Source organism: Plasmodium vivax, chromosome 9, assembly GCF_000002415.2.
Source record: "Plasmodium vivax chromosome 9, whole genome shotgun sequence".
Classification (NCBI taxonomy): domain Eukaryota; phylum Apicomplexa; class Aconoidasida; order Haemosporida; family Plasmodiidae; genus Plasmodium; species Plasmodium vivax.
This window is the reverse complement of record NC_009914.1, coordinates 274102-296981: the sequence shown is the minus strand read 5'-3', so window position 1 is coordinate 296981 and position 22880 is coordinate 274102. Positions and strand designations below refer to the sequence as shown.

The 22880-nt window shown below is 45.6% G+C and overlaps 6 protein-coding genes across 6 annotated transcripts, besides 30 other annotated features; 2 read left to right on the top strand and 4 right to left on the bottom strand.

Moving 5' to 3' along the window:
* Positions 1–9: 9 nt before the first annotated feature.
* On the bottom strand, positions 10–1341 carry PVX_091150 (hypothetical protein). Its single transcript, XM_001615171.1, has 2 exons — positions 1174–1341; positions 10–732 (listed from the first exon to the last, which is right to left on the bottom strand). The coding sequence occupies exons 1-2, from the start codon at positions 1201–1203 to the stop codon at positions 517–519; spliced, it is 246 nt and encodes an 81-aa protein (XP_001615221.1). The 5' UTR covers positions 1204–1341; the 3' UTR covers positions 10–516.
* Positions 338–391: a microsatellite.
* Positions 376–400: a microsatellite.
* Positions 525–544: a microsatellite.
* Positions 1342–1497: 156 nt separating the features above from the next.
* PVX_091145 (60S ribosomal protein L36, putative) lies at positions 1498–2912 on the bottom strand. Its single transcript, XM_001615170.1, has 2 exons — positions 2624–2912; positions 1498–2275 (listed from the first exon to the last, which is right to left on the bottom strand). Exons 1-2 carry the CDS (start codon positions 2664–2666, stop codon positions 1977–1979), a joined length of 342 nt encoding a protein of 113 aa, XP_001615220.1. The 5' UTR covers positions 2667–2912; the 3' UTR covers positions 1498–1976.
* Positions 1615–1634: a microsatellite.
* Positions 1698–1753: a microsatellite.
* Positions 2040–2061: a microsatellite.
* Positions 2913–5494: 2582 nt separating the features above from the next.
* PVX_091140 (hypothetical protein, conserved) lies at positions 5495–9693 on the top strand (the record flags this gene model as incomplete). The annotated part of the gene is made up of 5 exons (XM_001615169.1): positions 5495–7292; positions 7794–8162; positions 8538–8708; positions 8871–8976; positions 9530–9693. The coding sequence occupies exons 1-5, from the start codon at positions 6768–6770 to the stop codon at positions 9691–9693; spliced, it is 1335 nt and encodes a 444-aa protein (XP_001615219.1). The 5' UTR covers positions 5495–6767.
* Positions 5719–5745: a microsatellite.
* Positions 6328–6361: a microsatellite.
* Positions 6412–6432: a microsatellite.
* Positions 7224–7249: a microsatellite.
* Positions 7697–7745: a microsatellite.
* Positions 7844–7863: a microsatellite.
* Positions 8169–8191: a microsatellite.
* Positions 9235–9327: a microsatellite.
* Positions 9676–9708: a microsatellite.
* Positions 9709–9865: 157 nt separating this feature from the next.
* Positions 9866–9951: a microsatellite.
* Positions 9952–10973: 1022 nt separating this feature from the next.
* On the top strand, positions 10974–17761 carry PVX_091135 (hypothetical protein, conserved; the record flags this gene model as incomplete). Its single annotated transcript, XM_001615168.1, has 5 exons — positions 10974–11558; positions 11698–12145; positions 12234–12433; positions 13431–14886; positions 15132–17761. 5 exons carry the CDS (start codon positions 10974–10976, stop codon positions 17759–17761), a joined length of 5319 nt encoding a protein of 1772 aa, XP_001615218.1.
* Positions 11299–11318: a microsatellite.
* Positions 12255–12324: a microsatellite.
* Positions 14133–14166: a microsatellite.
* Positions 14199–14232: a microsatellite.
* Positions 14953–14976: a microsatellite.
* Positions 15105–15126: a microsatellite.
* Positions 16708–16806: a microsatellite.
* Positions 16835–16859: a microsatellite.
* Positions 16934–16964: a microsatellite.
* A 534-nt stretch (positions 17762–18295) lies between the features above and the next one.
* Positions 18296–18316: a microsatellite.
* A 295-nt stretch (positions 18317–18611) lies between these two features.
* Positions 18612–18678: a microsatellite.
* Positions 18679–19585: 907 nt separating this feature from the next.
* On the bottom strand, positions 19586–21011 carry PVX_091120 (hypothetical protein, conserved; the record flags this gene model as incomplete). Its single annotated transcript, XM_001615167.1, has 1 exon — positions 19586–21011. Exon 1 carries the CDS (start codon positions 20912–20914, stop codon positions 19586–19588), a length of 1329 nt encoding a protein of 442 aa, XP_001615217.1. The 5' UTR covers positions 20915–21011.
* A 281-nt stretch (positions 21012–21292) lies between these two features.
* PVX_091115 (hypothetical protein, conserved) lies at positions 21293–22331 on the bottom strand (the record flags this gene model as incomplete). Its single annotated transcript, XM_001615166.1, has 2 exons — positions 21293–21969; positions 22313–22331. The coding sequence occupies 2 exons, from the start codon at positions 22329–22331 to the stop codon at positions 21683–21685; spliced, it is 306 nt and encodes a 101-aa protein (XP_001615216.1). The 3' UTR covers positions 21293–21682.
* Positions 21334–21372: a microsatellite.
* Positions 21598–21623: a microsatellite.
* Positions 22332–22488: 157 nt separating the features above from the next.
* Positions 22489–22513: a microsatellite.
* Positions 22514–22880: the final 367 nt, after the last annotated feature.

The following is a 22880-nucleotide window of genomic DNA, read 5'->3' as shown; positions in this document are numbered from 1 at the left end:
AGAGGAACCAACAAAGTAAAGCCAACTTAGGAAATGGAAAAGTGGAGGAGTTGCTTAACGGGGAACCCTTCACAGGGGAGTCCCACAACATGCACCAGTTTAGGGCAAACAAAAAAGAAACGAGTGGCGAATTCGATCCATAAAAACGTAAAAAGGGGAGAACGTTACACTTCGTTTTAAAGATTGCTGACCTGTGTACATGCACACACAAGTTGACTTAGCCGTTCAGGTGGAGATGTAAGGATGTGCCAAATTGCACACAGTAACGTCTTGCCCATAATGGAGGCTCGTTCGATAAATTGACCATTCCAGATGACATCAAAAAGGGGCGCACAAATGGAAGAAAAAAAAAAGGGAACTACAACGAGGAGAGGTGTTTCACTCCACTTGTGAAACAAATACACATCCGTTACGACGCAGCTGCTTTTTTTCTCTTCCGTCTCTCTTTGCTTCGCCAAAATGGAAAACGAAGGCGGAACAATTTTGGGTCGTTAGTTCATCCCCCTGGCTCGCCGCTCAACCCTTCCTTCCATAGTCGAACGCCCTCCGGTGTGTTTTGCTCTTCTCCTCGTCCAAAATGTGCTTCACATTTTCGTGGTCTTCATAAATTTGAATTTTGTTGGTGGTTATGTCTCTCTCCCTTTTCTTCATTTGGTATATCCCCCATTCCTGGATCAGAAACCGCTTCAGGTAGAGGACGTAAATTATGCCCAGCACGCCGAAGGAGACTTTCTGAGGTGGGGAGGTGGGGAAGCGGTGAATCGGTGAAGTGGTAAAGCGGTAAAGCGGTGAAGCGGCGATGGAGAGGCGCGGGCACCGTGTACCGAGCGAGGCAACGCTGGACAATGCGCCGTTGAGAAGCGCATCACACTGTACACGTGCAACGTTCGCGATGGGGAACCCACGAGCGTCCGGCCCGCAGACGAGCACGGGCCCGTGTGCGCGTTCAGCTTAGCCCCTGGGGAATAGGGAAAGAAAAAAATGCACACTACACCGCGTCGGTCAAATAGCGAATTAACACAGAAAATGAGAAGATGCGAAGATGCGAAGCAGTCAAGGCGCTATTTCATCAGCTTTGCTAAAAAGTGACGTTGCCACGGGGAGGCTCCAGTCATACATATGTGGCACGAAACACACGTTCTGCTTTGCTTATTTTCTCTTTTCATTCCTTACCACGCCATTCTCCCAAAGGAACTTTTTCATCTTTATGTAGCATCAGTGAGTTTGAAAGGGGGGTGGAATTTTGGGCTGACGCTTAAAAGGGGGACTAATTCCGAAGCTTTCTCATGTTGAGCGCAATTTTACATACATACGTCGCCGCTTAGCAAAATTTAATGGCACGGCGATGCGCTACATTGGGGTGGAGTACCGGATGGACGAATCGACACCTTTGCCTTTGCTGCATATTTGGGAACAGCGCGATGGGGAACATTCATTTGGCATCACGCCGGTTGGCACCATGTGCACTTGGCTAATTTTACCACGGAGAAAATCTTTCCACTTTCGATTTTTTATTCCTGCATTAAAATTTCCTTTCAGTTATTCGAGCGACACAACGATGTTCGCGCAACGTGTGTGTAAAAATTCATGGAATTTAAAAAAAAAAAAAAAATGGGCAAAAAGGTAGGTAATTCAGAAATGTAGGTTTTGAGCATCATGCCAAGAACGTATGCGGATGGGCAAAAGAGGGAGTAAAAAATGGGGGAAACAATGAAGAGTCATATGCATACTAATATGTACCGTTAATACACGTATGCATATGCGCCTTCAAGCAACGGGACAGAACAGTGGAGGTCCCCCCCCCCAAAAGGGGAAGCTTCTGGACGATACGTAGAGGTAGGATAAAATGGAAAAAAGTTCACAAGAAATGGATAATTGCTGCGTGTAGCATAAACGGTGAGGGAAGGCAGCCTCGCGTTCCTCCAACTGCTTCTCTTCTTTCTTTCTTTTTTTTCCCGCCTTCTCGTGGTCCCCCCTTAGTGCTTCTCCGTTGCGGCCTTTCTTCTCTGCATAATGACAATTTTTTGTATTTCTTCCCTCTTGGCCTTGCCCCTTTTATGAGTGCCCAATTTTTTCTTGGCATATTTTAGGCTTCTCTTCGTGGCAGCAGAGGTACCGATTTTGATCAATTCGATTAATCTTTTTTCATATGGACTAAATCCGGTTATTTCTCTCACGACGTCATTTATGAGTTCCTTTTTTTTGGACTTTGGCTTCTTCTTGATGCTCTTTTTGAGGTTCCTCTTGGTGACCACATGTCCGCTGTTGAAACCGACTATGAGGGGGGAAGAGTAAAATGCACAATGTTACACAGGTGGATGTGAAAAAGGGTGCCTGCAATTGGTTCCAACTGGAACTCTGCATTGGGGTACCCACGCGGTTGCTGTTAACCCTAATGGTGTTTGCTCTGACGTAAATGCGGTGGCTGAAGAGCAGAGGGTGGGTACGTTTCTCTGCAGCGCAGGGTTGCCACGCACGGGCGGCCAGGCTGGGCCAGCTCAAGCGAACAGAGGTAATATGAGAAATGGCGATACGCTATTATTTTCACCCACGAATACGTATGTGTACCCCCCTGCTCATTTTCGCCTCCCCGCACTGCTCCACGCGGTATGCAAAACCTTACCTGCTATTCCAGTCGCTGGCTTGATAGTTGATTTCCTTCCCATTTTGTGAAAGTAAAAAAAAAGTTAAAAAAAAATTCGTGCGGAGGTAGTAGCAGATAGGGAATAAATTCAACTTTCAGATAAACCCTAAGTTGGAGTTGAATAAATTAGAGATACTCCAAATTACGTTTTTTTATTTTTATCATCCAGCAGCAGCTGATTCGTACCGTTCAGCGGCTTTTTTTTTTTTTTTTTTTCGCCTTTTCGTTGCAAAAGCGTACGTATGATTTGCATTAATTTAAGCGGCGCTCCAGTTGGGCGGAAAAAAAAAAAAACGCAATAGTGATGCGAAAAGAAAATGAACATACGAGCGGATGCTCTCCGCGATACGCATTACAATTACGTATGCACTCCTTTCGGTATGCCTCCTCCTGTTTATGCAAGAAAGAAAAAAGTGGGAGCCAAAACTGAGGGGCTACGAAAAAAAAAAAAGGTCACGCCTCCGTTACCCCCCAGGAGTGACCAAGAGAAAGGGCGAATCCAACATTGGCTGCTACTCAGATCAACGGCTGCTTAAAATGTATCCTCTCATGTACGTACATACACGTGCTGCGGAGGTTTATGTTGCCTTATGAGCGTCCCTGCCCCGTTGCACACGCTTTCATTTATAAATACGTGTTAATGCGCGAAGGTAAATCGCGGTGGGGGAAAAACTCCTCAGGTCGGAAAGAAAGGAAAAGGGAGGGCACTTATCAACCCCCATATAATATATGCCCCACTATATCTCTTCAAAGTGGCGCCTCCTACGGCATTCGCACCTCCCCCCCTGGTGTTATCAGTGGTCAGTTGGGAAGTATCCTCTGCCGCGTCATTCGGGGGAGGCCGCCCCCAAGCCACCTGCTGCGCGTAAAAAAAAAAAGTTACTTTTCGTGGCTAGCGAAAAATTGGCAATTTTTTTTTAGCGCGCACGAAGTGGTTTTAATTTGTTTTGTTTTAATTTGTTTTGTTTTTTTTTAATTTGTTTTTTATTTATTTGTTTTTTATTTATTTGTTTATTTTCTATTTATTTGTTTGTTTATTTTTTATTTTTGTGCTTATTTTTTGTTTTCCTACATATATTTCCACTTTTCTGCTTGTTGCTTATTTTTCCTGTGCGTTTTGGCCACTTTTTCTCACAAATCATCCGAAAACGCGGAAAACTCCCGTTGCGCGTGAAAAACGCGTTTAACAAGTTTTCTGCGAAGGGGGCAAAGCGATTTTCCCCCCAACAGCGCAGTTTTTTTTTTTTTAAATATTATCACTTGTGACAAAAATTACCTTTGCGTTTGTTCATATGTACCTGCGTGATCGTTCGAAGTGACCAACGTGGGAAAGCGCAAACTTGCATGGTTGTTGGGATGATTTCCCCTGTTGAGCAGCCCCTTTTGCCAGCACGCGACACATTATACGTTCAGGCGTCGTAAAGCAAAATGTAAGATAGCCCTGTGTATACATAAATTCCAACATGCATACTTACGCAGGAGTTTCATAACTATGTGATGGAAAACCACGCATCATGTGCTAATGCGCTATTTGTATTCATTCACGTAGGTGAAGCTTTGGTGGAAAGGTTTCCTTTTTTTTGCATATCTCCTTTGTGTGGTGTTCCCCCATCAGGTGGGCACACCTTCATGTATATAAAATTCCCCCCCGTATTGCTAAACCAAAAAGAACAGCGTCCAAAGGACGCTTGAATACCATTTTTAATTTTATTTTCCGTGATGATCTTTAATACAATTGACAAGCATATGTCTGAATATAACATGTAATTGATGATATTCTATACAATCTGAGAAAATAAAATTATTAATATGTGAAAAGCATTGGGGGGGTATTCATTCAAAAGAGGTAGAAAGTGTAGGACATCAGGAGAGTTAGCCACCTATCCTTTTGATGCTTCCCAAGCGTGTGTGACCATGTGCACTGCGATTGTCATTCCCTTGTTACGCAAATGGAAAGCGGCTTGAAAAGGGGGCATAACAACATTCGAACGTCGTAATGGAAATTATAGAAAAAGGTACACCATTAACGGGATGGAATGCCCATACGTTTTGCCCTTACTTAAGGTAACATTTTTGTTCCTACGAAGAGGAGCGATCCTTCAGTTACGTATCCCCCACAAACACGAATGGGTGTGGGACTCCCTAGTTTACGCATTTCCTGATGAGTAAATCGCTCATTTGGGGTATTCACCCGTCCGAGCGTAAACGGTAGAGCCTGTTCTTATCCACTTTGGAGTGGCACGCATGAACCGCTTCCACGTGGGTGTAAAATGCTCCCTTCACGTGCTTTATCGTTTCTTTTGATTGGGGCAGTTTTGCCTTATCGCCATTCCAATAACAAATTGGCAATTCCAAACGGTTAAGCTTTATGGCCGAGCTGAAAACGCAACCCGGTGAAATAGTTCCCCACGTCATCACAGTGTATCATAGTTTGGGACATATTTCATAGCTTTGTTGATTTAGCCGTGAGGCGGTTAACATGGGGAAAAAAGATTACCTAGTTCCCCACAAGTACCCGCTTATAGGGGAATATATCTATCCTTTGATGATATGCTTTATTTATGGATCCCCACCATTGACACAACAGCAGAATGGAACATATATCTACACAGGTGGGTAGCACGTTGCATAGAGTGACAAATGGGTCTCATTTTTGTTTCCTTTTAAATATAACCAACCTGTTTTGCTGTTCATCTGGTGGTTCATTTTTGGTGGGAAAATTGTGAACAAGTCAGACCACTTATGTAACTATGTCATTTTTTTTTTTTTGAACTAGCCAAAATGGGGTTTCCAAAAAAAAAAAACGTTCATACAAAAAAGCTGTTTATATAGGAAAAAAAAACTTTTGTAGAAAAAAAAAAAGCTAGTTAGAAAATTAAAAAAAAAAAATCCAAATCACAGTGCCGTCACAAAAAATAAAAGTCCACTTAAAAAAGGGGAAAAAATAAAATAAATTTTTTTTAAAAATAATTATAATTTATTTTTAAAATAACATTTTGTTAAACATTTTTCTTTTTTAATTTTATTTTTCTTTATTTTTTTGTAAAGTTTTTAACAGCTCCAAATTTTTAATTTAATTTTTTTGTACAATTTAAATAATTTCCTTTGATTCCATTCCATTTGTTTGTGCTTAATCCTTTGCGCCTTTTAAGCGACATCCTTTTGTTTTCTCCCCTCGCCAGTTGGGAGGAAGCAGTAACGCGCAACAAGAGTATGTATGTATGTAATAGTAACCATTACGTACGTACGATTCTGACACGTTCTTGCGCGTGTTTATGTGACCGAGGCAGCTCCTCGACCCCCGCCTCTACGTTTCACCAGTATGCCAACTGTGGAGCGAAGAGTTTTTTTTAACCGACCATTTGTGCGCGCCATATAATTTGTTCAATCGTTCGACACAAGTGGGCGGAAAAGTATGCCCAGATACATTATTTGTGAATTGAAGTTTTTTTTTTTTTTTTTTTCTTTTTTAAAATAATGTGGCGAATTAACTAAGCAAGTGTTTACATATAAGCATATCTGCAGCTTCGCGTGTATGTGCTTAACGTAGCAGTTGCATTTGCATTTGCATTTGCTTTTTTTTTTTTTTTTCGCAGTGCTGATTGTTCCTCATTTGTGGGGCGAACCAGCTTGCGAAAAAGTGCCACACCGTGCAGGTATCACCCTTACGGCATTTCATTTGTATGTTTAATTTTTGCACAGTTGCTTTGAGTGTTTTCCGGAAGGGGGAGAGGAGCCTTCCAAGGTTATAATACAGCGCAAATTTCGTGAACTTTTTTTATTTACTCTTACATTTTAGCGTTTCACATTTTTGCATTTTAACGTTTTTACGTTTTACGTTTGTAAGATGCCCCCCTCCGTATGTAAGGCGTAGCACAGAACTTGCGTCGACCACCCCTCCGCATTTTCCCGTTCGTAATTACGTGTGTTGTAATTTTCCCCATAGAGGGCCCCTTTTTAGAGGTCTCCAAATTTTGTGATTCGCCAGTGTGTAGAGTAAAGCGGCACAACACAGGCCTGTACATTTATGCGTACACACACATATATATAGATAGATACATCCATATTGGCGTCGCTGCGCCCGTACGAGTGACTCCCCCCTTTTTCACCCGCGCCTGCACCAATGGCGAAGGTAAAAGTAAAGAAAAAATTCAAGCACAGCGGGACGCTTGAAGAAGACTTAAAAAACAGCGTTGTTACGAAGAATAAAATTTTTAAAAAAAAAAAAAAGGGAAATAAAGCAAGTGAAAAAAAAACAAAAAAAAAAAGAAAAGACGATGTTCAAAAAATTTTGAATCTGGCGAATAGGCAAAATGAGGAGGATCTGGACTACTCAGACTATGGCAATAGTATCAGTGGTGACGATCCCGATGGTGGCAGAATACAACAGGTGGATAAGTTCCTCCAGTTTGATGATGACATAGGAGGAGGGGAGGAGGCAGTCGACGAAGATGTCTCAGATTGGGAAAATTTGATGGCCGACAAAAGGGTCTTTTCCGCCGAGCAGATTAGCCATCACGGTAAAAACCAGATGGATGAAGCGAATAACATTTTGGATGACCTGAATGTGAAAATAAATCCCCACGGGTTTGAAAGGGGAGCCAAATTGGACCAGGAGACGGAGGTCAAAGCGGAGCCATCCGAAGAGGTAAGAACATTCTTCGCCGCTTTGTGGAAGAGGAAAAAAAATCACCACGCGGTTTTATGGTCCTCGTGCGTGGTGAAGGTGGAGTGCCCAGTGCAAGCGGCACACGTGAGGCGCCCCTGCCCCCAGGAGCAATTTTATTTTGTAAAGACCGATACCGATCGATGGCGCTTTCGTGTCTGCAGTGAACGCTGCGCACGAACGCTTGCGGTGCGAATGAAACCCCTGGTTGCTTTTTTTTTTGTTTATTTCTCTCCCCCCCTGTACGTTCTATAAAAAAAAAAGCGAAAATAAAATTGCTGAAAATGAATCTGCTGCAATTATCAGGGCATAAACGTCTTTTAACATTTGAGGAGTTTATGCAGAACAATTGTGGACAGAAAAAGGAAAAGAAACAACTTGCGGGGTTTGGGTTGCCCAGGTGTTTGCTCGGATAAGCACTTCTCCTCTGCACCATTTGACGTTTCCCATTTGCCACGTTTTTTTCTCACCCACCCCCAACAGGAAAAGCTCGACGCGCTGGTCCAGAAGTGCTACGAAACGATTGGCGAAGAACTGGCGCACTACAAGAAGGGCAAGTTGCACAGGGCGCTAACCGTTCTGGTCAAATCGCCCAGATGGTTCGACCTGCTCCTGCTGACCAAGCCTAGGAGGTGGACCACCCAAGCGACCTTTGAAGTTACAAAACTTTTTTCCTCCGGATTGAAGGAGAAGGAAGTGTGCATGTACTACGAGTTTATTTTGCTGCCCATTATTCTGGACAACATAGAAAAGAAGAAAAAGCTGGAGACTTTTCTGTACAATACGTTGATTAAGGCTCTGTACAAATCGAAGGCCTGGATGAGGGGGATGCTGTACCCCCTGCTGCGTCGGGTAAGTCGGAGGGTGAAGCGGTAGGAGGTGTACCGTAGTGCGCATCTTTCTGAGGGTGAAGCGGCGGAGCGAGGCAACTCAGTAAATCCGCCGAGCGAATCGTCCCCTTGCCCCCCGCTCGCAACCACCAAGTGGCGTGTTTTAACGTGATGATTAGTTTTTGTCTAAATTACGAATAATGATGACAATTGTACTGCCCCAAACTGATTAAAACGCAACTGGAGAGAAAAAAATAAGAGCTCGAAAGGTCGAAGCGGGGCGTTTTTGTGTGTCCGTCTGTCTCCCCGCTTCGTCAGAGCGGATACGTGTAATGCACCAATGGAAATTAAAAAAGAAAAACAACCCTTTTTACGTTTTCTTCCCCCCCAATGTTAGGAGTGCACCAAGAAGGAACTAGCCATTTTTGGAAGTGTCATCCAAAAAATGAGCATCGCGATCAATTCAGTAACGCAATGCTTGCAAGAAATTTTTACCTTCCCGTGGAACTCTAACATTTCCCATTTTTTATGCCTTTTTTTTAACAAAAAATATGGATTCTCCAAAGAGGTGAGTGAGGATAGGAGGCTTCTCATGAGGAGAGGGTCGCCTGTTTTTCAGGCCAACCCATACGGCGCGTCGCCATTCGGTGCTTCGCCATTCTTTGCACCGTTCCCCGTTTCTACCTATGGTCATTCCCTTTTGTTCTTCCACCCCCCCTCCCCTTTGCAGTTTATCGAAAAGTGCGTGGACTACTTCGTCTCCTTTTTGAACTACCCCGGCGTGTTGACGGTGAACTGGCACACCTCGCTGCTGCTGCTGGTGCAGAATTATAGAGGTAAGCGTGTGGTGAGCGGTGGTGAGCGGTGGTTAGCGGTGGTGAGCGGTGGTGAGCGGTGGTTAGCGGCGGTGAGCGGTGGTTAGCGGCGGTGAGCGGTGGTTAGCGGCGGTTAGCGGCGTGATGTGGCGTGGCTGCAGACTTCCCTTTTTGCTCACCGAGTGCAGTTGTTACGCGCTTGGAGAGGATCCCTTACAGAGATGTGCCAATCGAAGGGGCCCCCTCCCTTTTTTTTTTTTTTCCTTTTTTTCGCACATGATGAAAGCATACGCTTGGCATCTGAATAAAATTATTTTGAAGATAATTTTGTAACCAGTTATCCCTATCTGACACGGAAAAGAGGAAAAAAAAAAAAGAGGAGAGTGGGTGGAAGAGCGGTGGAGAAATAAGGAGAAAAGACACTCCCTCGATTGGCGCTTCCATGAGAGCGCACCTCTTCCTTGCGGTGTTGTCTCACTGGCAGGCGCCTTTTTGGCAGTGGCTTAACAGGGCTGTTTTTTTATCTATTTATTTATTTATTCAATCATTTTTTTTTTTTTTTTTTTCCGCTGAGCAGCCTTGATGGGAGATGATGAAATTGAGAAGCTGCGCGTCCTGGTGATGAAGAAAAACCACCCCAAATATTCGAACGAAATTTTGAAGAGCATGTACTCTCCCACCTCGCTGATGAGCAAAATAAAAGATTTGGCCACTCACCCGAGTGAGGACATGGTGTAGCGGAGGAGGGCAGAGGTGCTAAGAAAAGGGTTCCATCCTGGTGAGTGACCACTTGGACGAAGCGGTGTAACATAAACGGTGCCCCTTACGTTGTGTATTTTTTATTTCATTTTTTTTGTTGTTCGTTTGGGTGTTTTTTTTTTTGGAGGGTTGAGTTTACCCTGCAATGTTTGGCAGCTGTGAAGAGGAAGGAATAGTCGCTCATAGCAGTGGAGTGACGAGGACTACCCTTCAGGGGTGACCTCCAAAGGTGGAAGGAAGAAAAGACCCCCACGGGTGATTCGCCATCGCAACAGGTGAGTCAAAAAGAGGGTACCACAGGAGAGTGGCATACTTCCGTTTTCTGTGGCGATACAAAATTACGCCTCCTCAGGGGGAGGACAAAATAGGAAAATATTAAAATGATGAAACCTATTCAGTTCTGCTTCTGATAAGTAATTGAAGATACATTGCCCAGCTGATTTGATATTTATCTATTGATTGTCTCTCCCCCGGGTTTACTTTGCGCGCAGCGTGGCAAAGCGGTTAAGCGGGAAAGCGGCAATGCGGCGTTTACAAGACACAGTGGGGGTAGTAAGATATAATTTACTATTATTATTATTTTTTTTTTTTTTTCTTTTTATCCCTCCAGATGGTAGACAAGGAAATCGCGACAAGTGCGCTAGTCCTCGGTGGAGAGATATGCCTGATGCCCATTTGAGGGGCACCTTTCCGCGCGTCTGCGAAATGGGAGTTCACTTGGGGCGAACTCGGTGAGCCTTCCCTAGGCACGATGTGCTTGGCGCGGTGTGCTACATTCAATGTGCTGCATTCGATGTGCTGTATGCGCTTCTTTTTTTTTTTTTTTTTTTTTGTAAACTTGCGAACCATTTGATAAGCTCTCCTTTTAAAAGCGTTATTTGCTCATTTTCCTAAACGGAGCGATTATCATGCCCACTGGGTGAGGGTGCATTGATGGGTGTTCCCTGGCCAAGCTGAGTAAAGGAGCCATCCAACTGTGCCGTTTGCCACATTTTGCACACACGAGTAAGTACCTACAAAAGTGTATGGCTTAACTTTATAGTGGTGTGAAGTGTCAATCGATTGAGTGATTAACTTTTCATTTTGTTCCTAAAAAGGGGGTAGGCATCATATTCCTTCTTCTATGTTCCCCAGTTGATGATTCTGCCCGTCATAAGAAAGGAGACAAATTGGGAAAGGGGGGTTACTCGCAGTCTCGTTCTTTTCTCTTGTGAAATGTTAACTTACCCGGGGGAAGGATCACCAAAAGGGGAAGCACCATGGACGGCAAGTTCATCGACGTAGAGGCGAAAAGCCTCTACAACGTCATCGAGACGTTCGAAAGGAAGATTATAAATTTGTCTTTCATAAATGAGGAGGTACACCTGGATGAGTGGTGGCAAGCAGATGTGGCCGCATCATGTTTGGCCAAATGTTTTTATTTGCCAAGGGTGGGTGAGTTATATATCTATTTATGTACGTATGGGTTAGCCAAACTTCTTCCCCCACTTGCCCTTTCGCAGGTGCTGGAAAAACTGAACGAGCAGGAGTTGTCCAGCCTACCCGAGGAATTCTTCACCTACTTTAAGGACATAATAAAGCTGAATAAATTGTATGAGCACACGGAGGTGATAAAATGTGAAGAGGGGATGGAGGTGGAGGGTGGCAAACTAGATGGCGAGGGAGAGGACGAGCTTGGCGTGCACAGGGAGCACCAAGAGTTGGCGGACAAAATTAAAAAGTACTGTTTCAGCTTGTGCAAAATTTTTAAGCAAAATGAAAACTTGACGACCATCCTTAATTCGCTAAGTGAAAAAAAGAACCACGACTTTTTTAAGTTTTTGGGCATCGTGAAGGATTTGAAGGTGGGCGGCCAATTTAGGGTTGCCGCTTCGTGCACACTGTGGGGTGCATTTCCCAAGCGAGTAGTCCCCGTTCCCTCTTCTGTACACCCCCATGTGGGGCATCCCTCCACCGCTCCTTTGCACGACCCCCCCTCTATAGGAGATCTTCCTGGTGAAGTTCCAAACGACAGCCGAGGAGCACCGGAAGCGCATCCAAAGCTTGGAAGAGCTAAAGGAGGAGGAACAAAACACACAAAACGAGGAGAAGCAACTAAATGACGAGTTAGAACTGGTTAGGAAAAAAAGTCACGACGAACTGAAAGATCTCCAACAGATACTGATCACCAAAAAGAATGAGCTGAACAATTTGAAGAAGTCCTCCGAGGAAAGCATAAAGAAGCTGCTCGATCAGATGCCCGTAAATAACCTCACAGAGGACTTGGAAAATATCAACGCCTTGCTCGAAAAGACGAAGAATGTGTATGATGACCAGATTAGGACATACCAAGATTTGGAGGTCAACTTGGTGAAAAAAAACGTGCTGATAGAGCAAGACATTCAGAATTATATCAACTCGATAGACGCGGAGATTGACGAGATGGATCAGGGTGAGTCACTTCGCGGAGCGAAGCTGAGGAACTTTTTCGTGGAGGCGTATCCCCCCACACACCGCAAATCCTTTGCCCCTCCCCGTAGAAATCCAACTTTGGGAGAACAAACTGAGAGAGAACAAAATTATCGACAAAGACCTGGACGCCACGATGCTGAAGAAGAAGGTGGAAGTGGAGGAGAAAAAATTTTTGAAAGAACTGACAGACAAGAGACGCAACATCATTATGAAGAGGGAAAATGAAGACAACGAAGCGGCCACGATTATTCAGGCGTACATCAGGGCGGTGAAGGAGCGCAATATTTACAGTGAATACGAGAAGAAGAAAAAAAAAAAAAAAAAAAAAAAAAGCTAGCTGGGGGGTGGGATGGTTGACTCGGTGGGTAGCCAATATGGAGAGCAATATTTACAGTGAATATGAAAAGATGAAAAAAAAAAAAAAAAAAAAAAAGCTAGCTGGGGATTGGGATGATCGACTTGGTGGGCACTCAACATGGAGCGCAATCCACCCGGAAGAAAAAAATTTCACCTGAGGGAAGCACCAACAGGTTCGCCATGTCTGCAAAAGTAGCGGTGGACGGAGGAATACCAGGCAGCGTTGACGTTTTGCACAAAATGGGATAACCTGGCAGGAATTCCTCACTTTTTTTTTACGATTGAAAAGACGCAGCGTGGGTCTCTTCACAGAGAAGCGTATCTTCTACATTAAGAAAAACCAAACAGGATGACGAAATGGCGAAGCGAAAAAATTGGCAGTGGCGAAAGCAAACAAAATTGCAGTGTGCACTTGTTGAGGGTCACCATCCTGGAGTGAGAAGCCTCCCATTTTTGTGAGCATTTGCAAAAAAAAAAAAAAAAAAAAAAAAGCTATTAACTTGTGTACACGATTGTGAATATGCAAACGCGCGTGTGTGGATTCTCACAAACTTTATCACTCATTCGAGGAAACGCTTTTGTAACTATTTCCATTTCGATTTTTAAATTTCCTTTGTTTTGTCTTTCACGTAAATTTTTGTGTGTTGCGTGAACAGTGCATGTAAAACTTTTCAGTTAAGCTAGTTGTTTTTTTTTTTTTTTTTTTTTTTTCAACGTGTGCAAGATCTGGCGTACGTTTTTTTTCCTTCCCGTTCTCCGCTTAGCCCCCCATCGCGATGATATAAATCTGTTTGTCCGGGCGCGGAGAGGAAGCATGTGCACACGTTAGAGGTTGGCAGCCACTGGTTAGTAGCCACTGGTTAGCATTACCAGATAGTGGCCACCGATTTGCAGCCTCCACTTTGTAGCCACCGGTCAGCCGCTCTGCCTGCAGTGAACCGCTTCCCCCCCAACCTGCCAAAATGAACGACGTGGACATAGAGGACTACCACAGCAACATCCTCCAAGAGCTGAGCGCCGTGGAGGAGGAGGGGGAAATATCTTTGTGTATATTTCTGAACGATTTAATAGACATAGACATCGAATCGAATTTTCAGTTCAGCTACCAAGTAGTGAGTCGGGTGATGCAAATATGTGTAAACTCTCTAAACAGCAATTTGATCACTTTGGCAGATGCATGCATGCACTTTATCCGCTACAGCATCAGTAGGTGCCTAAAACTGGAGGAAGAAATTGATCGATCCTTCTTCGACAGCATCAACACGATCGTAAAAATATGTCTTAACAGGAGGTACCTTTTGGAAAGCAGAGCTCTGTTGTTTCAAAGAGCCTTCCTTTCTCTCATCATCGAATTGGATAATAGCTTGCCAAATTTTATGATCCTATGGAAAGGCTACAAAACGGAGATGTGCACATTCGTCACCTCCCTACTGCATCTCATTTCCTCCCAATTGACTCTCCTAAATGGTATTTTAAAAGAATTTAGGCAAGATGAAAAAATAACTTGTAGCAGGCACATGCAGGTGGGGTGCTCCAGGATCAAAGTCGTCGAAGTTGCCTTCAACTTGGTGTTAAAAATGTTCAAAGAGTTTAGGCAGTTCGAGCAGTTCGAGCAGTTTAGAGAGCCCGAGCAGTTTAGAGAGCCCGAGCAGTTTAGAGAGCCCGAGCAGTTTAGAGAGTCCCAACAGTTTAGAGAGCCCCAACAGTTCGGAGAGATCCCCTCCAGTTCCTCTCTCACCGAGTACGTCAACTTAATTGTGGGCACTTACGATCACATCCCAGACGTGGAGATTAAGAAGAAGATTTTATCCCTCTGTAGATGTTTGCATAGCAGCAGCTGCGAGGGGAGCGGCACCCACTTGGCGTCCCTCCCAGGAGTGACCAGCTTGCTAAACAGGAAGAGGAACAACTATTTGGCGCTAACCAAGGAGAAGGACATAAGCATGAGTTACCTGCGCAGCTGCTCCTACATCTACGTCTCCGAGAGTCACCTGTTCATCAGCACGTTTGGTGCCACAGCGGGGGAGGGGCCAAGCGGGATGAGCGGGATGAGCGGGATGAGCGGTACAAGCGGGATAAGCGGGATAAGCGGTACAAGTGGGATAAGCAAACCGATTACCCTCACCAACCAGGGGGACGCCCCCACCCATCAGAGAGACGGCGCCTCCCCCACCAGCCCGAAGGACAAAGTCGTGTTGACTCCCAACGGGTTCAGGGGATGTCTGCTGCTGAACCTTTTCTACGCCTACTTTTACAACACCCAAAATAAGTTGCTCATCGTTCTGTGCTACGACCAAGTGAGGGTGCGCAAGGACCCCCGGGGGAAGATGCTCATTTTTCGTTGCTCGCGGATGGACGCGCTGGGTAAAGCCGACGGGAAAAAAAAACAAAAAAACCACAAACAGAATGAAATGGACACATACATATAGATGTACACACACATGCACAGCTGCAACTGTGGGAAGGGGAAATTTTCTCTCCCCAGCTGCCGTTCAGCATTTGCACCAAAACTAATAAGCTGAACCTCGCGTTCCACCCCCTCACCCCTGTAGGTGCACTGTCAAACAAGCTGCGGACACAGTATGAAGGCCGCCTCCTGGACCACATAGAGATCTGCGTCAAGTTCCGTTCGGAGTCGATTAAGAATAAAATGTTCGACGTGATTGAGGAGGTCATTTCGATTGATAGTAACGAATGTGACAGCGGTGAGGAGGTGAAGGATAAGACGGAGGGGGTGAAGGACCAGTCGAAGGAGGCGAAGAACCCGCTGGAGGAGACCTCCCTTCGGGAAGGGGCTCCGCACGAGACAAAGCTGAAAGGTGAAAGCAACGGTGCGAGTAGCTCCTCCTCCGAAGACTCAGACAGTCGCACCATCTGTGTCAATGGGGAAGAAATAATTGAAGAAGAAAAATTGGAAAGGAGGAAGGTGAGCTTTGCCTCGATGAAGGAGATATGCCTAATGGATTATCGCACGTCCATGGGAACGAAAACGTTACTTTTGGATGAGTCTATAAATGAGATGGACACACATGACGACGAGGGGGTCTCCAGTTTGACGGATGAAGAGGGAAAGGAGGTTCCGACTGCTCCGGGGGAAGCGACTAGTTGTGCAAGCGTCGGTAAGGCCAGCGCATTAGGAGGGTTGCACGGCGAGGAGATGAGCACGAGCCACGCAGATGGGGTGGGCGAAGCAGATACGGTATGCGAAGCATGCGGGGTGATCGAATCATTTGGGGTGATCGAGGCAGGTGACGCTCTTGACCCCGAGGGGGGAGACAGCGGCGAGTCGCACGGAGGAATGCCCACAAAGGTGAGCTACGCAACGACGAAGGATTTGGAGCACGAGGAGAGTGTAGGAGGGGAGGCGGCTATTCTTCAAGATGACGAATTGTTTGGGGAGAACCCACTCCTCAGTGTACTCTCACAGAGCAGGGGAAACCTCGGCGAACGGGGCGAACTTCCAAATGGCCAACAGATACACCAAATGAAACACACCAGAAGGGTAAAAGAAGCAGGGGGATGTGAGGACCCTCTGAACGAGCTCCTCACTCTGTCGGGTAAGAACAATCTGTGTGAGCAAGTATGCATGGGGGAAAGAAGCCAAGGAGGGGAGGATGGTGATGTTGGCGAGGTAGATGTGGGGAGCCACCCAGGAAATGCAAATGAGCAAACTTGTAGAAGTGTACACCCCATTTATTTCGCAGATGATGGGACGAAGCTGCTACTCAGTGAGCCTGCCACCAGATTGGAAGAAGGGAAGGAAGATTCAAGAGGGAAAAACAGATCGGGTGGTAGATACTTCCCGCAGAGGAGCTACAGCCAAGGTGACATCCCCAAGGGGAAGCAAAAACAAAGGGGAGAAAATTGCCCTCCTTACGGTATAAAAGAGTTTAAGATTAAAAATGGTATTGAGGAAGATGTGGGAGAGAAAAGAGATCGTGGGTGTGATGCTTTAGAAGGTTTGCTGACGGCTGATCAGTGGAGAGGAACCAGCAATAGGAGTGGCCACAGCATCCTCAAGTCGCCCCCGAAAAGTGTTAAAGAGCTACTAAACCATGACGCGAAAGAGAAGCACACTGATGAGCAGATAGGAAGCTCGACAAAGCCACAGGTGAACGGCACAGCTGGGGGGAGGCAGCGGGGCGACCTGCAAAGGCAAAGGCACTTGCGCCGCGTTGATCACAGAGAGGTGCGCAGTCAGGAAGAGGGGGACAGGGCCAGACAAAGGGGGGAGGAAGAAGGGACTCAGAATGGAAGCGGTCTCAATAGAGGGGAAGGACGAAACTATCGAGCGGACGACCCCGTAATTTTGGACGAAAGGGACACCCCGGTGGCAGCCTGCCGAAGGAGAAGAAACCACGACGAGGGCGAGACGGGGGAATACTCCGAAGTGGTGAACATCGAGGGGGAGGACGAAGCGAGCAACGAAATGATCTCAAGTGACTACCTGGCGGAGGGGGAGATGGGCGGTAGTTACAGGGGCGGCAGTTGTGGAGAGGCCATTTACAGAAGCGGCAGTTGTAGGGAGGCCGGGGAGAGGAGTTCCCCCGCCGTGAAAGGAACACAACACATAGACAAACCCAGCTCAAGCTGCAAAAGTAAAAAAAGAATCGCAACGAATGAAGCCAACCCAGCGAACGAAACAGTCCGCAGCATGAACGATTACGCAGCAAAAAGTAGCCACCCCGATTCGCCTTACCCTGTGAAGAAAACGAAATATAATTACCATGACCCAAAACTTTTAAATTTGCTAAAAAGTGAAGAAAATTTGGACAAATTAAGTGCTAAATATTTGATTAAGGCTTATACAATAATTCAGTACAACCGCAGGAACACACACATACAAATAGCTGAGTGTTTCCGGAGCGTGCGGAAGGAAATTACAATCTCGTTTGAGCGCATTAACAGCAAGTACAGGGCTTGGTTGAAAGAACTGCAACTGAAGTTTGATGGGAGACTTGAGCGGATTGTTTCGAGGCACTCCTACATGCTCCTACTTAATAAGAGGAGGACTCGACAAATTAATATGGACGCACTGCCCACGCCCATAGATCTCCAAACCATTTCCACCAAAATGAACACCCTGCAGGATACGCTCAACATAGTGCAAAGAGCTATGGCGGATAAGATGAAAAATCTGCAAATTTTGATGGCCTACAAGGAGAGCGACGTCTACACCTCGTCCCTTTCGTTGAACACCCTCCTGTCCCGCGGCTCCACGCAGCGCCCGCGGGAGTGAAGCGGTGAGGGGTGGAGCGGTGAGAAGTGAAGCACTGGTGAGGAATAACGCAGCGGTGAGGAACAACGCGGCCGCAAAAATCACGGCAGTCGTGGCGGGCCCCTGTGGCCCTTCGTCATCTCGCAGGCACACCCCTCCCCCTTTGTTAAGCTCCATCGAGCTCATTATTTTCACCTTCCCCAATATTGCATTTCACACACGTCCCTATCCACACAATTGTTTTAACCATGGCACTATTTTATTGTAGGGGGTGAGAGGACGGGGCCGTCCGTCATACTTTTCCCCGCCTGGCACTTCCCATCACCCCCCAGGTCCCCCCCTCAGAAGCGTAAAAATGTATATATATATATATATATATATATATATATACAAATATGCAATTGTGGAGCTTCCGCCCCGGGGGGGGATCCTCCCATAAGTGGTAAAAATATCCTTACTGGGAAAAAGGAGGTCGCTCCGCGGAAGGGGGCGCCGAACTGGTGCTGCTGCCAGAGCTCGTGCTCGACGCATATTTTCGTTTGCACTGTTGTACTTATTTTTATTTAAAAAAAAAAGGGAACAAGGTAAACTTTTGCCTGCTGCTACTGCCGCAGATGTTTTAAAATTGTCACAAATTGGTGGAGGTGATCGGCGAAGGGGTCAGGGGTTAAGCGGCAAGGCGGCCAGTTTGTTGTTTCCCTCCCCTTCGGTGGAGCAAAACGCATTCGCAGCAAAAGCGCACGCACGGTCGAACATATTTTCGTGCCGACTGCCGCCCGACGATTGGCTAGCCACGCCGTAAATTTTCAGGTAGCCAAAAAAAAAAATAAATAAATAAATAAAAAAAAAAAAAAAAAAATACGCAAAATGTCGATTTATACGTGATACATATGTACATATTTTTTTTCCAAACGGATAAGCAAAAGGTTAATTTTTTTACAATTTTGTGATGAAGCACGAAAAGGTGAATGAACGAGCGGGGGCCTCCAACGTTGCGAATTCGTACAACGAAGTTGTTTATCCGTTTGGCCCCCCTCCAGTAGGAACTTCGCGCGTGACGGAAAATATGAGTTGAACAAATACTCATGAAGGTTAACGGAAAGTTACATGGTACTTTCGCTCGGTGGGTCACCCGCGAGATTGCCTCTTGAGGAGGCCGACGTTCGTTCGAACATACGCAAATGGGGAGGATTCGCTTCTCTCAAAATAAAGCGTTTATGCGCCCCCCCTTGAGTAGCCATACTTCGCTTGCCAAACCGTTCCCAAACCACCCCCTTTTTAAACGAAGCAGTTGACCTGCGAACTGATATATAATTCTACAAATGATGAACACTTTTTTAGCGATGGGCGGACTGAAAGAAGTAAAAAACTTTGCATGTCGAAAATCGCGTAAACTGATAAGGAATTATATATACGTATACGTATACGCCTCCGCAGGGGGGTCGCGCAAATGCAATCGCCATGCCATGCGTAGCGTGCGTCGGTCATACGACATACTCCCCGGAGGGGGCAGGTATCTCGGTTAATGTTTTACAAAAGGGGGTGACAAACAGTTGTCGTGAAGTTTTTAAAAGGGGTGTTAATAGGGGTTGGGAGCAGCGTCTTAAAAAGTGAAGGCCACAAAGGAGTTAAAAAAAAGGCAGCAACTGGGGAGCAGTTGGCGCGAATGGGCCGAATAGCCTCTTCGACACAGCAGTGTAGCGGGTTGGACGCAAAAGCACCTGTACAGGGTTGGCAGATTGCTTCGCACCTGTTTTGACTTTGGCAAATAATGCGGAAGGGTAGAAAAAAAAAAAAAAAAAAAAAAGGACATACGCTAAATCACCTTTGCGCACACTCCAATCTTCACAGCGGAATGGACTTAACCGTTTTTCCATTCCTGAATTGTCGGTTGGCCTCCTCATTCTCGATGATGTGTACGGACAGAATGGGGGAGAACAATTTGGCCTTGTTGAGCACGTCACAAATGTAGGAGTTGCTGTGAAACATGAAAAAAACATCATCGGGGAATTCAATATAGCAAAAAAGGAGATGATTCTTTTTGTTCTTCTTTACAATATCGTAGTGGTCCATGATGGACTGATTCTCCGCAAAGTCGACGATCGTTTCGATGACTCCCCATTCGAAATATAGCAAGAAAACGGTAAGGTGAATGTACATGGAGGTATCTACGTAGAGCACAGGGGGGACACTACTCGCTTGCTGGTATACATTTTCAACCATTTGTATGTTCCTTTTATGTAAAATGTCTTGGACAAGATTGGCAACGTTTTTTTCGTTTTCCTCCGCTTTTCTTTTTTCATTTTGATCTATTTTTTTTTTTTTTAAAATGTCGTCGTATTTTTTAAAAATGATTTCCTTCATCTTTTCGTACTCATTCAAATTGATATGGTTTTTCAGATCAATCGATTTGGTCATGTCTTCAAATCGGTTAACATACATGTGGGCATCTTTATATAGTTCCAAGTGGTAACAGCACAGGATGCTGTAGTATACGCTCTTGAATTTTGTCTGGTTGAAGGCGTAGGCCTTTCGGCAGTCGCACAGGCACTCCACGTAGCGCTTCTTTTTGTAGTGGACGATTGCGCGGTTGCAGTGCAGGTCGGCCAGGACGCCCCTTATTTCGTCATCACGGTGGTTATCTCCACTTTGCAACCCATTTGGTAGGCTTATCTGTGCGCCCTTCCCATCAGAAGAGTCTTCCTTAACTTCAGATTTGGCTGCCTCCTCCTCCCCCGCGGTGGTCTCCCCATTTGTGGCACCCATCCCGTTGCTAATCCGTTTGGAGCCCATATTTTGCTCATTACCTTTGGTCCTCTCGGGGGGGTAACTGCTGCTGTCACTTGTCAGTTTACCCCTCTCTGCCTTGCGCTTCTCCAAATTTTTATCCTCCCAATACTTCGTCAGTATATCTATGCCCTTGGTGTAGCTGATTATGGCATCCTCAAAATATTTGGCTCCATCCTTGTAGTAGTCGTTTCCGACTTGTTTAAAATTTTTGGCCAAACTCAGTTCGTCTTCATCGTCGATCATTAAATTGTAGAGCGCATGCAGGTCTTCATTTTCTTCGATGTTGGCCGGCAGCTCGTCCATGAAGAGGGGGTGCTCGGCGTTTTTGTACTTCTCCGACAGCTGCCTGATGTAGTCCTCGTCCACGTGGAAGTCGTCCTCCATGGTTTGGTCCGCGGTGGTACGGTTAGGCGGGAAGTGGCACGTTTAACGGTGAAGTGATAATTTTCGCTCGGGTTGGTCCTTTTTTCCGCTTTTTCGTACTTTCCAATTTTTCCAATTTTTTTTTCTCTTTTTTTACCTGAACGAGTCAGGCGATTTTGCGGAAACGCTCAACAGCTGCTTTGCTAAAGGGGTGATAATCGCACAATTCGTCCCTGCGGAAGTCGGCATTTTCCTGTTCTAAGAAAAGGGGGATCTTCAGAGAATTGCACAGAAGAGTGTTGCACGATTTTGCTAGCTATTTGGGCGGCGTATTCTCTTCCTTCCGCCTTTTTGCCATCAATTGATGTTACTTTTTTTTTTTTTTTTTGTTTCCTCCCTTTGAATGCGGCATATATGTTAAAATGCGCTGAGGATATTCTCATGAATCTGTGCCGGGGAGCCATGCACTTGTCATTGGGGAAGGAAAACACACGAGTGGAGAGAGACCACCGGGGTTACGATTCAATGTGGTGAATGAAAAAAAAAAAAAAAAAAAAACGCATGAACTACTTTAGCGGTTACTCGAAGGGGTAACCCACTGGGGGGAAGCACAAGGTGGTTTGTATCCACGTGGAGGGGATGGCCCCTCACGGAAAACGAAACAGAAGGGGTTCACCCTAGCGTGCACGTCTACATTGGGAAAAAAAAAAAAGCTACGACGCATTTGGTACGACGAAATGGCTAGACGGTTCCCTTTGACAGACTCTTTCCTTTGACGAACGCCTCCCATCATACGCGTATTTTATGTACGCAATTTTCGTATCTTTGCAAATATCTGCAGCACCTGGAGTAGGAGTTAACGAAGCCCGACGTGGACGCATTCATGTCTTTTAGGCATTTATATATTTTCTGTTCATCCCGAATGCATTTGTTGTTACTCATTTGGATCGCCCTGAACTCGTCATCTCCTCCATTGTCTGCAGAGTAAAATGGGTCGATCTGCGAATACATATATTTTTCGCGCTCCCGAATTAGGTCATTGAGGATCTCGCTGCGTAGCTCCTTGTATTGCTGTTCTGTGGGGTGGGAAGAAGTAAAGAATGAAAAAAGGGAACTGCATTTTGTTTGCGTACATTTTTATATTTTTTCACCGCAGTGTTGCGATCTGTAAATAGCATTAGCAGAGTGGTGGGTGTGCCGATTCGAGCTCGTCCGCGTGCACATTTGAGGTGTTGCGTTGGAAGAAGGGGTAGAGGTACTGGGTGGGTACACTCAGTGGTAATCTCCCCCCTCGGATGGCATCACTGTGGGGTAATTCACTTTGGTGGAAGCGGTCGCTACACGCAATTTGCCACACTTGCAAAGATGCTTTCCCGCCTGTTCCCTCGCTTATTCTTTTTTCCATATGCATGTTGTTACCTCTCCCCGGTGGTGCCATTTTCGTGGTGTCCCCCGTCTCTTCCAGCTTTATGCCACTCTGAACAATCGCGCCATTTTTTTTCCCACAATTGTGCGTAGGTTCATCACGCAAAAGGATTAGTCTTCTCCCTGTGTCTTCATTTTGGGAAGAGGCAGAGTTTCCCATCTCGATTTTTTTTTTTTTTTTTTTTTTTCTCTCTTTACGGAGGATGTACAAAAAAAAGGTGTAATCACGCTGTTCTCCTATTGGTATGCATATAGGTGATGTTTTAATCGACGCATGCCCATTTGGGAAAGTGCCTTTTGGCGATGTGGCTGTTCGTAGAAAGAACCTCTTCGAGGAGACGATCCTTGCTCAGTAATTTTTGTGTGGTCATACGAACGTGTAAAAAGCGAACACGCAATTTGGTGAAATCGCGAGTATTTTCGTGACGTACACTTGATGGGTAAAAACCATTTGGAAGGATGACTCCCTCTTGAGGTGCAAAAGCGAGGGGAGTTACACTCTGGCAGGACAAAATGCTAATTCGAGCGGGGAACACCGATGTAGACGTCTTTCACGCCATGA

Coding starts and splice junctions, on each gene's coding strand:
- PVX_091150 (XM_001615171.1), bottom strand. CDS start 1,203: ATGAAAAAGTTCCTTTGGGAGAATGGCGTG. Junction 733..1,173: donor TCCTTTGGGAGAATGGCGTG/GTAAGGAATGAA, acceptor TCCCCACCTCAG/AAAGTCTCCTTCGGCGTGCT.
- PVX_091145 (XM_001615170.1), bottom strand. CDS start 2,666: ATGGGAAGGAAATCAACTATCAAGCCAGCGACTGGAATAGCAG. Junction 2,276..2,623: donor GCCAGCGACTGGAATAGCAG/GTAAGGTTTTGC, acceptor CCCCCCTCATAG/TCGGTTTCAACAGCGGACAT.